The 13,254-nt window shown below is 43.6% G+C and overlaps 1 protein-coding gene across 1 annotated transcript in view; it reads right to left on the bottom strand.

Annotated features, from left to right (window-relative positions):
- Positions 1-13,254, bottom strand: part of zdhhc7 (zDHHC palmitoyltransferase 7) — a gene marked incomplete at its 3' end in the record, with an annotated part of 33,013 nt that overhangs the window by 18,437 nt on the left and 1,322 nt on the right. The window contains exons 2-5 of the mRNA XM_080029381.1: positions 11,234-11,299; positions 8,951-9,123; positions 6,526-6,721; positions 478-602 (exon numbers count right to left, since the gene is read on the bottom strand). Coding sequence (XP_079885507.1) covers positions 478-602; positions 6,526-6,721; positions 8,951-9,117 — 488 coding nt within the window. The 5' untranslated portion in view covers positions 9,118-9,123; positions 11,234-11,299. The remainder of the gene's footprint in view (positions 1-477; positions 603-6,525; positions 6,722-8,950; positions 9,124-11,233; positions 11,300-13,254) is intronic.

Genomic DNA, 13,254 nt, shown 5'->3' with positions numbered 1-13,254 from the left:
TGTCTGTCTGTCTGTCTGTCTGTCTGTCTGTCTATCTATCTATCTATCTATCTATCTATCTATCTATCTATCTATCTATCTATCTATCTGTCTGTCTGTCTGTCTGTCTGTCTGTCTGTTTGTGTGTCTGTCTGTCTGACCGTCTGTCTGTCTGTCTGTCTGTCTGTCTGTCTGTCTGACCGTCTGTCTGTCTGTCTGTCTGTCTGTCTGTCTGTCTGTCTGTCTGTCTGTCTGTCTGTCTGTCTGTCTATGTGTGTCTGTCTGTCCGTGTCTGTCTGACTGACTGACTGACTGTCTGTCTGTCTGTCTGTCTGTCTGTCTGTCTGTCTGTCTGTCTGTCTGTCTGTCTGTCTGTCTGTCTGTCTGTCTGTCTGTCTGTCTGTGTGTGTGTGTGTGTGTGTCCGTCCGTCCGTCCGTCCGTCCGTCCGTCCGTCCGTCTGTCTGTGTGTCTGTCTGTGTGTGTGTGTGTGTACAGACCTGCAGTGGTGTGCTCTCTCCGGTTTGATGCTGCAGCACTTTGGACATTTGTAAATCACTTCTCCGGGTTTGAGCTGAAGACTCTCCATGTATTCCTTGGTGGCGTTGCCTTTAGGGACCGCACCCTAAAAAACGACAAACACAAACGCGCTCCGTTAGTCACAATAGAAACGGGCTGATGCGTACTAGCACTTCTATCTGTTCAACGTAGCCGGACCTGAATCCTAATGGTGCATCCACATCAAACACGTTTGGGGGGGGGGGCACTTTACATACAAAGTCAATGTACAGACGCAAATAGACGCAAATTCACCTCACGCGGTGCAAACACTCGAAATTTGCGTCTACCGCTCATTCGCGTGAGTTGAAAATATTCAATATCCCGCGGTGATTATCACGAGTTTCAAGCAGCGCAAAACGAATTTTCGCTATTCTGAGCCTTTCAATCCATCAATCCATCAATCAATATCATTTATATATAAATACATTGAGATTAAAATATAGCTTTCAAGACTTACTTGGCGAAGTAATCAATGCTATAATAAAACAACCAACACAGTCGCATACAATTCTCATCCACAACATTCACCATCCAATTAATATTACATTTTGATAAAAAGTGATTTTGACAACAAGCGTTCTCCAGAATCACTGACTACACCTTTAACAACTTGCTTGTATAAACAAAAGGTTAAAAAAAAAGAACAATACAAATATATTTTAATTACAGAGCATAAACAAATAAAAATTAAATAAATTATATAAATTATATTTTTTATTTAAATTTAATTTATTGTGTCCAGATTTAGGATGGTTAGAAGTACCCGGATGTCCTACTACTTCAGGCCGAGATTTTTAGTGTTGAAAAGTGCATCCTATTTGGGCGATTAACAATCCAATGCGCACGTGAAGTGACGTCACATCGACGAAGCCTCCATATGAAAACAAACGGGGATGAGACGGATATAAAAGCAAGAGGCAAGATCAAGGCGCAATGTTATGATGAAATAAATAAGTTAAAGTATGTCCCAATAGTATGCATACTGCATCCTAACTAAATTCTTTTTTATCGTCAGCTGTAGTATGTAGAATAGAAAAAAGAAAGAGTATGAGATTCAGAAAACAGGGATAGTATATTCACCAGAGGGGTATACTACGAAGCGAGATTAAGGGCTGAGCGAGGTCTGTTGAGTCTAAAGCGGTCTAAAGCCAGAGTTTTCAGTATCACGAAAGGTGGCTCTCTTTCTACCTGGCTAGATCACCGTGGTAACAGAGGCTGCACGGCTAACCTGCTCAGACCAGTTTTTGTTTCAGAGTTAGAGCTTAAATTCGGCTCTTATAGAGCGCTGCCCTTCAAGGAAACTACACATTTAGAAATCCCGCGGACCTGACAATATTGTCTGAGCGCTACATTCTCACTGAGGAAGCTGTTACATCTAAATTTATTGATCAGTAGGCTAAGTTAATGAACGAAACGAAGCCGTGACATTAGGCTTACAGCAGAGTGAACTGTAACATCGCGCTGGGGCTTTTTGCCACATGCATACAGTTATTGAACATGTAAAATAGCCCACACCTATACTGTATGCAGCGCCACTCTATGCTCTCCTCTCAAATGATTTTACCTGGCGATATACACACACTGGCTCTTATTAAAGCGTTCTATAAAATCACAGTTTGCAACATTATTTCACTGTGGGCTTTCTTTTCATAAGTAGCGATTACAGTTGGGACGTGACAGGTGACAGCTGTCACAGTTCGGACATCGTTGCAGACTCGCAGGTTAAGCTTCTCACAGTAGCCTAGATTCATATTTGTCCAGACTACAGGTTTTTTAATGTAGGCCTATTGGTATTTGTAAGATTCAAATAAAAGGCTAATAGTCTAAATCAAAATTGTATTCATTATGATGTGGCCCAAAACTAAATGATTTTCCATAGGCTATTCATTTTGAGACAGTGTCAGACTTAAATTACATTCTTAAGTGTGGGACTATAGGCGTAGTGCTATAAATATAGCAAAGTAGCCTATATATATATTAGGCTAAATGGTATAGTGTTTAAATCCGAGTTCAACGTTTCATTGTTTTATAATGTCACGTTACGCACTGCGAGAACGATCGGCAAGATAAATAAATAATTTCCATGCTGGCAGCATTCCACTCTCCTTAGCCTATTTGCAGTTAGAGTTTTTTTCGGCTCTCTGTTTTCTGCTGTAATAATTCAGACTGACAAACTCTTCCTCTTGAATGAAGTTGGCGACACACTTTTGTTTTACTCAGCTGCTCACAATCAGTCCGTTTGTGTAAAGTTAGCGGCACAAGATCAGTCCAGTCTGTGCGGAAGCAGAGTCAAATGACGGCCAAACGCCCCCTCTCATGGGGACGCGCACAGAGCCTGAAGCTGAAACTCTCGTTCAACATAAGAGGTTGATAACTGCCTTCGTGATACCGGTTAGCTCTGAGCGAGGGTATGTGTTATGTTGAACCAGATCAAAAAAAGAGAGCCGGGCTCTGTTGAGTTTGCTTTGTAGTATACCCCTCTGGTCTGTCATCATGGCTCGTAGGTGTGAGGCCAGAGCACAAATCCCTCACACACACACACACTAGGGCTGTCGCGATAACCGCACAGATGAAATACTGCGATATTTTCAAGCCAATCGCAGAGCATGGGCGGTCACCGCAAAAACCGCACGTGACGTCCATGGACCTGTTATAAAAGGTGACGTCCCCTCACCTGCAAATTACCTGCAGATGAAGAGAATGGAAAATGCCCTAGTATCCAAACCAGGTGTTACTTCGCCACTTTGGGAGCATTTCGGCTTCCAGCCGAATGAAAAAGGAGAACCTGCCAATTTGGACGAAGTCATATGCAAACTGTGTGCAAAAAAGATCTCTGCCAAGAGAGGTAATACAACTAATTTGCGGTCTCACTTAAATTGTTACCACCCAGACACAGCGGCGAAGCTTCCTTCTTTCACTAAAAGTCGCAGAGCAGCAACAGCCGGTGCCAGCGGAACACTTGGTGTCGGTGAAGCCTTTGCCCCATTTGTGAAATATAACACAGACAGTGAGATGCACAAGCGCCTTACAAGCGCTGTAACGCGCTATCTAATTGAAGAGATGGTGCCGTTTAACACGGTGGAGAAGCCGGCATTCAAGGCCATGCTGCAAACATTTGATAAGCAATACGAGGTGCCCGGCAAAACTTACTTCTCGGAAACTGCAGTCCCTAAGATGTACAACGCAGTCAGGGCATCCGTTCTAAGTGAGCTACAAGATATAGACTACTTTGCCGCCACCACTGACATGTGGTCAAGCGTCAATATGACTCCGTACATGAGTCTAACTGTGCATTTCCTGACCCCGGACTGGACTCTAAAATCACGTTGCCTCGAAACTGTGTTTATGCCCCAGAACCACACAGCTGACAATATAGCCGAGGCTCTCCGCAGCGCTTTTCAGGAGTGGTCCCTGGATGAGAAGAAGCTGGCGTGTCTAACGACAGACAACGGGGCCAACATCGTTGCAGCAGTCAATCAATTGAGCTGGCCGTGGTTGAACTGTTTCGGACATAATTTACACCTGGCAGTTACCAACGCCATGGCGAGCGTGAAGGATCGCACAGGTAGAGCAATGGGCCAGTGTCACACCTTGGTTGGAGCTGTCTCCCATAGCTGGCTGAAGAGGCGAGATCTGGCAAAAGCGCAAGCGGAGCTCCAAATCCCACAGCACGGACTAATAATGGTAAACTATAATTTAATTGAATATTGTTCTTGCTTAATAAGAAAATGCCATTCAGCCTTCATTATACCAACATTTTATGACATAAGTTTCAGCGTTTTAGCCTTACAATATTATCCAAATGATATTCAATAAAATATGTTGGCTTGCTGGAATTATTTAAAAAAAAAAAAATAATTCGTTTACTACAAATACCTTGAAACGAATTATCATTAAAATGTAGCTTTAAATGTATTGATACATGTGATTTGCATATTTACAGGACTGCGCTACGAGATGGGGGACGAAACAGAAAATGGTGGCGAGAGTCTTAGAACAAATCCCGGCTATTAAAAGGGTTCTGGATGACCGGCGGCATCAGCATCTTATTCCAACCTGGCAGGACATTGCAGTCCTAGAGTCGGTGAACGCCGCCTTAAAGCCCGCAGCTGACTTTACCGACCTGCTGTCCGGCGAGCACTATGTTACGGTGTCATCCGTTAAACCGGTACTGAACCTCCTGATCGAAGACGTTTTGAGACCATCAGACGAGGACACCACGCTGACATCGGACATCAAACAAAAGATGTGCACTGTGCTCGAGGAGAAGTACAGACGAGCTCCCCTACAAACACTTTTGGCTAAGGCCTGCTTATTGGACCCTCGGTATAGGGCCAATCATTTTAACAATGACATAGAGGAGGAAACAAAATGCGCACTTATTGACGAGGCGTTAGCTATGGAAGACAGAGAGAGCGGTGCCAGTGCGTCAGCTGTGCGCTCGGCGCAGGCGGCAGTGCCACCACCAGCAGCAAGAAAGAAAACGCTTGGAGACCTGCTGAAGTCACGGAGATCAACCCCCGCAAATATACCCACGAGAGTCCGGGCCGATACCGAACTGACACGCTACCTCCAGGAGGATCCTATCGACTCAAACGCTGACCCACTCGCCTGGTGGCGCGATAACCAGGCGAGATTCCCTCTGCTCTCCAAAGTTGCCCGCAAGTACATGTGTATATGTGCAACAAGCGCACCATCAGAGAGAGTTTTCAGTGCCGCTGGAAACATCGTTACTCCTCTCCGCTCCTCTCTTAAACCACACAAGGTTAACATGCTGGTTTTCCTTGCGCGCAACAAGGAAATAACCCAGGTATAGACTAAAGTCTTACATTGTTTATTTAGATATTAATTTATTTTTCATGTTGAATTATATCCAGTGCCTGTTTTTTTTTATTTCGTTAGAAAAATATACGGGTACTTTTTCATTTCATGTTTTATTATTTGCACTTTAAGATTTAGCCTAAACAATCTGCTTCTTTTTTTTCTCCAGTAAATTACCATTTTTTAGCGTCATATTGCGCACCATTGCCGCCTTCTGTTCCATATTTAATAAATGTTCAAGTGTTGAAAAACCAAACATCTTTCTTTCTCTCTTTTTTTTTAAGATGCATATAAGACAAGTTTGAGAGGAAACACTGCATTAAGGTTAAAAATGAAAACATTTGAAGACCAGATCTTGTTCTTAAAAGGAAATGAATTGTATTTATTAAAATAATAATACAAAAAAATAAAAACTCTTTGAATAAAACACTTTTCTTCATTGCAAATGAACAGTAGTGCAAATAGACCGAACTCTGTGTTTAGCTACTACAGACTTTATTCCTCTGCCCCGCTGTGATTGCTCTCGCTGTCATCTCTCTATGCTCTGGTTCGGTCGTGGGTCATCCTCGCTGCTCTCCTCGGCATCTGAGACGCAGCATTTATTTAATGCTCATAGTTATTCACATAGCCTAGTGCTGAAACGAAAGCTATCAACGCCGTGGTTTAAGGCTGAAATGATAACCGGGGCGCGTTACAGTTGTCGTTTGGAAGGCTTCCGCGATCTCCGCTAGTTTCAGTTTACAGCCAATAAAGTTACATCACAACGACTGCATGGACAGCTTTTAAATAAAGCCTCTTATTATCATTAGGGCTTTGATGCAAATTATGAAATATAAACATTACGGCGGCTGTGGTGTGCATAAAAGGAAAAGCGCAGTTGGCAATCTGATCTCTCCTTACTGCCACAGTAAAAGGGGGTGGAGCAATTATATCGCATACCGCACGGTTTAGCCACCCTGACTCACCGCACGGGATATTCCTTCATCGAGACAGACACAGACAGACAGACAGACAGACAGACAGACAGGCACGCACACACACACACACAGACACACACACAGACACAGAAACACACACAGACAGACACACACACAGACACAGACAGACAGACAGACAGACAGACAGACACACACACACACACACAGTATATAACTATATGTATTCACCGGGTCGGTCATCATGGCTCGGAGGTGTGAGGCCAGAGCGAGCACGGCCAGAGAGTTGAAAGCCGCTCCGTTGAGCAGAGAATACCAGAAGCTGCGGCTGGGGAGCAGCATCACCAGGTTCACCACCAGCTGAGCGTACAGAACCAGGAACCAGGTGACGCCCGCACACACCATCCCACAGCCGTCCTGGATGAACCTGGGAGGGCAGAGACACATCAAATCAAATCAGGTTTATTTATACAGCTGTCTGTCTGTCTGTCTGTCTGTCTGTCTGTCTGTCTGTCTGTCTGTCTGTCTGTCTGTCTGTCTGTCTGTCTGTCTGTCTGTCTGTCTGTCTGTCTGTCTGTCTGTCTGTCTGTCTGTCTGTCTATCTATCTATCTATCTATCTATCTGTCTGTCTATCTATCTATCTATCTATCTATCTATCTATCTATCTATCTATCTATCTATCTATCTATCTGTCTATCTATCTATTTGATTTGATTTGATTTAAATTTATTTCGAACATGTAAAAGAAAAAGCTGAAAAAACTGAAAATATCGTACAGAAAATAATGATGTTGCACAAAATAGAAAGTTAGAGACATGAATGACAAGTACTTGATCATTGTAACAACATGTTGGAGAAGGAGTGGTAAGGGGTTTACACTTATTTAATCCCACCCCTTATCCGTAACTCATTGTAATTAAAGCCCTACTTCACCGGTGGGAATATGAAGGTGTATTGAACTCTGAGATCCTATGTAGTATAAATGTGCAAACATTTTAGAAATCCGTTCATCCTAGCCTGAGAAAAGGCAGAAAGAGTGGTTTATGGTCTCACTGTCTAACCCTACATTTTACCATGTATGACATCACACATGGTATAATGTAGGGTTAGGATTAACAGGACAGCTGGGCCAAGGGAACACTGAGGAAAGACTGAGGGAAGAAAAACCTCATTCATTATATTATAATAGTTATTTTATAATGATAGAACGCTGGTTCCGTATGGGTGAAGTATTCCTTTAAAGAGGACCTATGATGCTTTTTGACTTTTATGACCTAAAAACGTTGTTATGATGATTCATAGTCATGCTTAACCATACTAAATTATCAAATAATGACTTACATGCATTTCGACGTATTCCCTGCTGACCGTCTGGGGTGTCTGTGCAGAGCACTAAACACTATTCTAGCCAGTCGAGAAGTCACGTCTTCAAAGCGGTCTACCCTTTGTAACTTTGTGACGTCGCATGTAACTTTGTGAAGTCACCACGCGGATGTTTCCATGTATGGTAATGCTGTCACTTCCCTGTTCGCGTCTGCCTCGCGTCTGCCTCGCGCCCTTATAGGTCCATGCTCGCGCTTCCCGCCACTGAAAGTGTTCCGGAAGGAAGGTAACCAATCACAACGGAGTGGGGTTTGCAGGAGGGGGGAGGGTAGCGGAGATGGCCGATGCACAGGCGGAGGGAGCGGAGATTGCCGAAGCACACACACTCAAGTGTTGACAGGATGTGCTGGATCGCCAAAATAAGAGAAAGAGCTTCCCGAAAATCTACATAGGTTTTTGTGATGTGATTCGTGTCAGGTTGCTCTATAGCAGTGTAAAACAAGAAATTAAGACCAGAAAAGTAGTATAATAGGTCCTCTTTAAGCTTCCTTACTCCATATAGTGTGATGAGAGAAATAGCATACTGTATTTCTCTTGCATAATACTATACTGAAATATTAAATTCCTGTGTTGATACTATCTGCATTTCGATCCTATGCAGTGTAATTGTGCAAAAAGATTTAGAAATCGGTTCATCCTAGCCTGAGAAAAGGCAGAAAGAGTGTTTTATGGTCTCACTGTCTAACCCTACATTTTACCATGCATGACATCACACATGGTAAAATGTAGCGTTAGGATTAACAGGACAGCTGGGCCAAGGGAACACTGAGGAAAGACTGAGGGAAGAAAAACCTAATTCATTATATTATAATAGTTATTTTATAATGATAGAACGCTGGTTCCGTATGGGTGAAGTATTCCTTTAAGCTTCCTTACTCCATATAGTGTGATGAGAGAAATAGCATATCGTATGTCTCTTGCATAATACTATACTGAAATATTAAATTCCTGTGTTGATACTATCTGCATTTCGATCCTATGCAGTGTAATTGTGCAAAAAGATTTAGAAATCGGTTCATCCTAGCCTGAGAAAAGGCAGAAAGAGTGTTTTATGGTCTCACTGTCTAACCCTACATTTTCCCATGCATGACATCACACATGGGAAAATGTAGAGTTAGGATTAACAGGACAGCTGGGCCAAGGGAAGACTGAGGGAAGACTGAGGGAAGAAAAACCTCATTCATTATATTATAACAGTGATTTTATAATGATAGAACGCCGGTTCTGTTTGGGTGAAGTATTCCTTTAAGATTTAATTTTCTTCTCACATACCATAGCGGAGGGGGCCCCCCTGCAGAGTGGGTGGGAGACCCTGTTAAAGCCCCTGCACTGTGTGAGTTAGAGGGAAACCCCGTTGGGAGTCCAGCAGATTCCACGTCTCCATCGGATAGCAGCGGATGGTGTTGGTCTGAATCACGCAGTCGATGGTTGGAAGACATCCTGCCCTGAGGAGGACAGAGGGACATGTTGAAGTTAAAGGTACAGTGTGGAGTTTAGGTGTATTCAGTGGCATCTATACTACCCTATAAAAGGAAATAGGAAAATGTTAAAGTTGACCAGTTTAAAACATTGCTGAGGACTTTTGTCAACGTGCTTCAGTACTGTTATATAGTCTGTCCAACCCGCACGGTCGCCCCAACAGGGGGGCGACTGTGGCTCAGATGGTAGAGCGGGTCGGCCAATGATCGAAGGGTTGGCGGTTCGATTCCCGCACTGCCACTTGTGTCATGGTTGTTGTGTCCTAGGGCAAGACACTTCACCCACCTTGCCTGGTGTGAATGTGTATGACTGCTGTATGTTTGAGGTGGTGGTCTGAGGGGCCGTAGGCGCTGAATGGCAGCCACGCTTCCACCACCAGTATGACTGTGTGTGAATGAATGGAACCTGGAACCCTGTAAAGAGCATTGAGTGCCTAGAAAAGCACTAGATACATCTAATCCATCATCAGGGAAAGGCTGGAAAAATAGGAAAAATATCTGTTTAAACCTATCTGCTTTCCCTGAAATCTCATAACGGATTTTCTCCATATATAAAAGTACTGGAGAACCCATGAGCCAGATGTCAAAACAGGGGGCTATGACAGAAAGTGATTTTGACAACAAGCGTTCTCCAGAATCACTGACTACACCTTTAAAAGGAGCAGTGTGTAACTTTGTGTGTGTCAGAGAAGTGAAGCATTTTCTAAGGTATATTCTCATAACTGAATAAACAAACTTTCCTCACAGGAAAATGTGATCCCTGGAACACTGTTTGAAGTTAGAAAGCTTCCTGAAAAGTTACTGTTTCACTGTTGTTGTTGTTTACAGCAGCAGGGCCCACAGTTTGGTTTACAAACATATTCTAGTCTCACGTTTGGTTCCAGGTTCCTCAAAATAATTTAGATTTATGATGATAGAATTATTCAATACTAAGAATTACATGTAGAGAAAATATGTTTAGTAAACTAACCGCAGGCTCTGTGAATGTAAACAAACCCCCCTCCTCTGAAACTACACAGTGACCCTTTAATGCTTTTCATTAGTGAGAGGTCATATGAAATGTGTCTGTCTGTCTGTCTGTCTGTCTGTCTGTCTGTCTGTCTGTCTGTCTGTCTGTGTCCAAATACATTTTTAATCTAGTCTCAGACCCAGGGATTCAGATTTCCCTTCAAAACAAAAGGCAAGGCAGGTTTATTTCTATATTTCAATAGGCCGTTCAAAGGGCTTTACAGAGGCAAGACTAAAATACATAAAACACATCAGAAAAGAGAATGAATAGAAATAAAACATTTAAATACAATAAAATTGCAGGTTAAAATGGAAACAGAAAAGTCTTCAGACTCGATTTAAAAGAGCTGAGAGTTGCAGCAGACCTCAAGTTCCCTGGGAGTTTGTTCCAGAGATTTGGAGCATAAAAACTAAAAGCTGCTTCTCCTCGTTTAGTCCTAACTCTGGGGACTGTGAGTAGACCTGTCTGTCTGTCTGTCTGTCTGTCTGTCTGTCTCCTCGTTTAGTCCTAACTCTGGGGATTGTAAATAGACCTGTCTGTCTGTCTGTCTCCTTGTTTAGTCCTAACTCTGGGGACTGTGAGTAGACCTGTCCCAGACGACCTAAGGGCTCTGGACGGTTCATAATAACAGAACACAAAACGATAAACCGACATTTAATTTATTCCAGTGGATTTGTGGGTCTTTAGGATTATAGAAATAACCAGATTACTTTCACTTGTCTGGGTATAAATACAGAGCTGTAGTCAGTGATTCTGGAGAACGCTTGTTGTCAAAATCAGTGAATATCTCCTCATGATCCACTACCTGTCTGTACTGTTTGTGTGCTCTGAAAAGGGTGTTAATACACAGCCTAGGCTCTGTAAACTGGTATGTAAAGAAAGGGGCCCATTTACAGAGCCTAGGCTGTATATTGACACTGGGATTTTTTCTCAGCACACACACAGTACAGACAGGTAGCGGATCATGAGGAGATATTCACTGATTTTGACAACAAGCGTTCTCCAGAATCACTGACTGCACCTTTAATACAAATCACATGCTAATATAAAAGTAGATTTACAACTTACCGAATATATTTTCTCTCTTCACAATAACATGCTGTAGTGTGGAGCGCATGGACCAGCATTCAGGGTCTGACACACACACACACACACACACACACACACACACACACACACACACACACACACACACACACACACACACACACACACACACACACACACACACACACACACACACACACACACACACACACACACACACACACACACACACACACACACACACACACACACACACACACACACACACACACACACACACACACACACACACACACACACGGCAAGGCAAGGCAAGGCAAGTTTATTTATATAGCACAATTCAAACACAAGGCCATTCAAAGTGCTTTACAGGGGCAAGATTAGAATACATAAAACACATTAGAAGACATTTAAAAGCGAATGAAAAGAAGTAAAACATTAAAATAAAAAGTACAGGTTAAAATGGAACACACACACACACACACACACACACACACACACACACACACACACACACACACACACACACACACACACACACACACACACACACACACACACACACACACACACACACACACACACACACACACACACACACACACACACACACACACACACACACACACACACAAAAACTTAAATCAATTCAGGTTATACGTAAAAAAAAATATGTAGGTTGTGCCAAATAACAATTGTTGTTTTTTCCCCAGACAGGACAGCTGGGCCAAGGGAAGACTGAGGGAAGACTGAGGGAAGAAAAACCTCATTCATTATATTATAATAGTGAGTTTATAACGATAGAACGCCGGTTCTGTATGGGTGAAGTATTCCTTTAGAGGTTATAGTATCATACCAACACATAGAGCTCAAACCAGCGACCCATTCTCCATGGTGAAGAAACTTCCCTGTCTACAGCAGCCACGCCCTTCCTCATAGCAAACTGGTGACACTGCAACTCGTGTCACTGTTTTTCATCTAGCGCGCACACACACACACACACACACACTCTGAGAGACACACTCTGAGACACACACACACACACACACACACACACACACACACACACACACACACACACACACACACACACACACACACTAAACCCGCACTTTTTCATTCATCACATTAATGGTGGAGTCAGCGATTCTGGAGAACGCTTGTAGTCAAAATCACTTTTTACTGCTACCTGTGTGTGTGTGTGTGTGTGTGTGTGTGTGTGTGTGTGTGTGTGTGGTGAAAAAAACATATCCAGTGTTAGTACACAGCCTAGGCTCACACACACACACACACACACACACACACACACACACACACACACACACACACACACACACACACACACACACACACACACACACACACACACACACACACACACACACACACACACACACACACACACACACACACACACACACACACACACACACACAGGTAGCGGATTGTGAGGAGATAATCACTGATTTAGACTAAAAGTGATTTTGATCTTGCAGATTAAATTGAGAAGTGACATAAGCTTACATGTTGAAAATGATATGTCATGTATTTTCTTTGTGAGATGAGAGGGGGAGGGAGAAGGGGAAGGGGGGAGAGAGAGAGAGTGATAGAGAGGGAGGGAGGAGGGGGGAGAGAGGGAGAGGGGGGAGAGAAGGGGGGAGAGAGAGAGGGAGAGAGAGAGAGATAGGGAGAGTGAGAGAGGGAGGGAGAAGGGGAAGGGGGAGAGAGAGAGAAGGAGGGAGAGAGAGAGAGTGATAGGGAGGGAGAGGGGGGAGAGAAGGAGGGAGAGAGAGAGAGTTAGGGAGAGAGAGAGTGATAGAGAGGGAGGGAGAAGGAGGGAGAGAAGGAGGGAGAGAGAGAGTGATAGAGAGGGAGGGAGAAGGGGGGAGAGGGAGAGAAGGAGGGAGAGGGAGAGAGAGAGATAGGGAGAGTGAGAGAGGGAGGGAGAAGGGGGGAGAGAGAGAGATAGGGAGAGTGATAGAGGGGGAGGGAGAAGGGGGGAGAGAAGGAGGGAGAGGGAGAGAGAGTGAGAGAGGGGGAGT

This window comes from Ammodytes marinus, assembly GCF_949987685.1.
Source record: "Ammodytes marinus genome assembly, chromosome: 1".
NCBI classification, from domain to species: Eukaryota; Metazoa; Chordata; class Actinopteri; order Uranoscopiformes; family Ammodytidae; genus Ammodytes; species Ammodytes marinus.
Note: the sequence above shows the minus strand (reverse complement) of the source record. Positions and strands in the feature narration are given on the sequence as shown.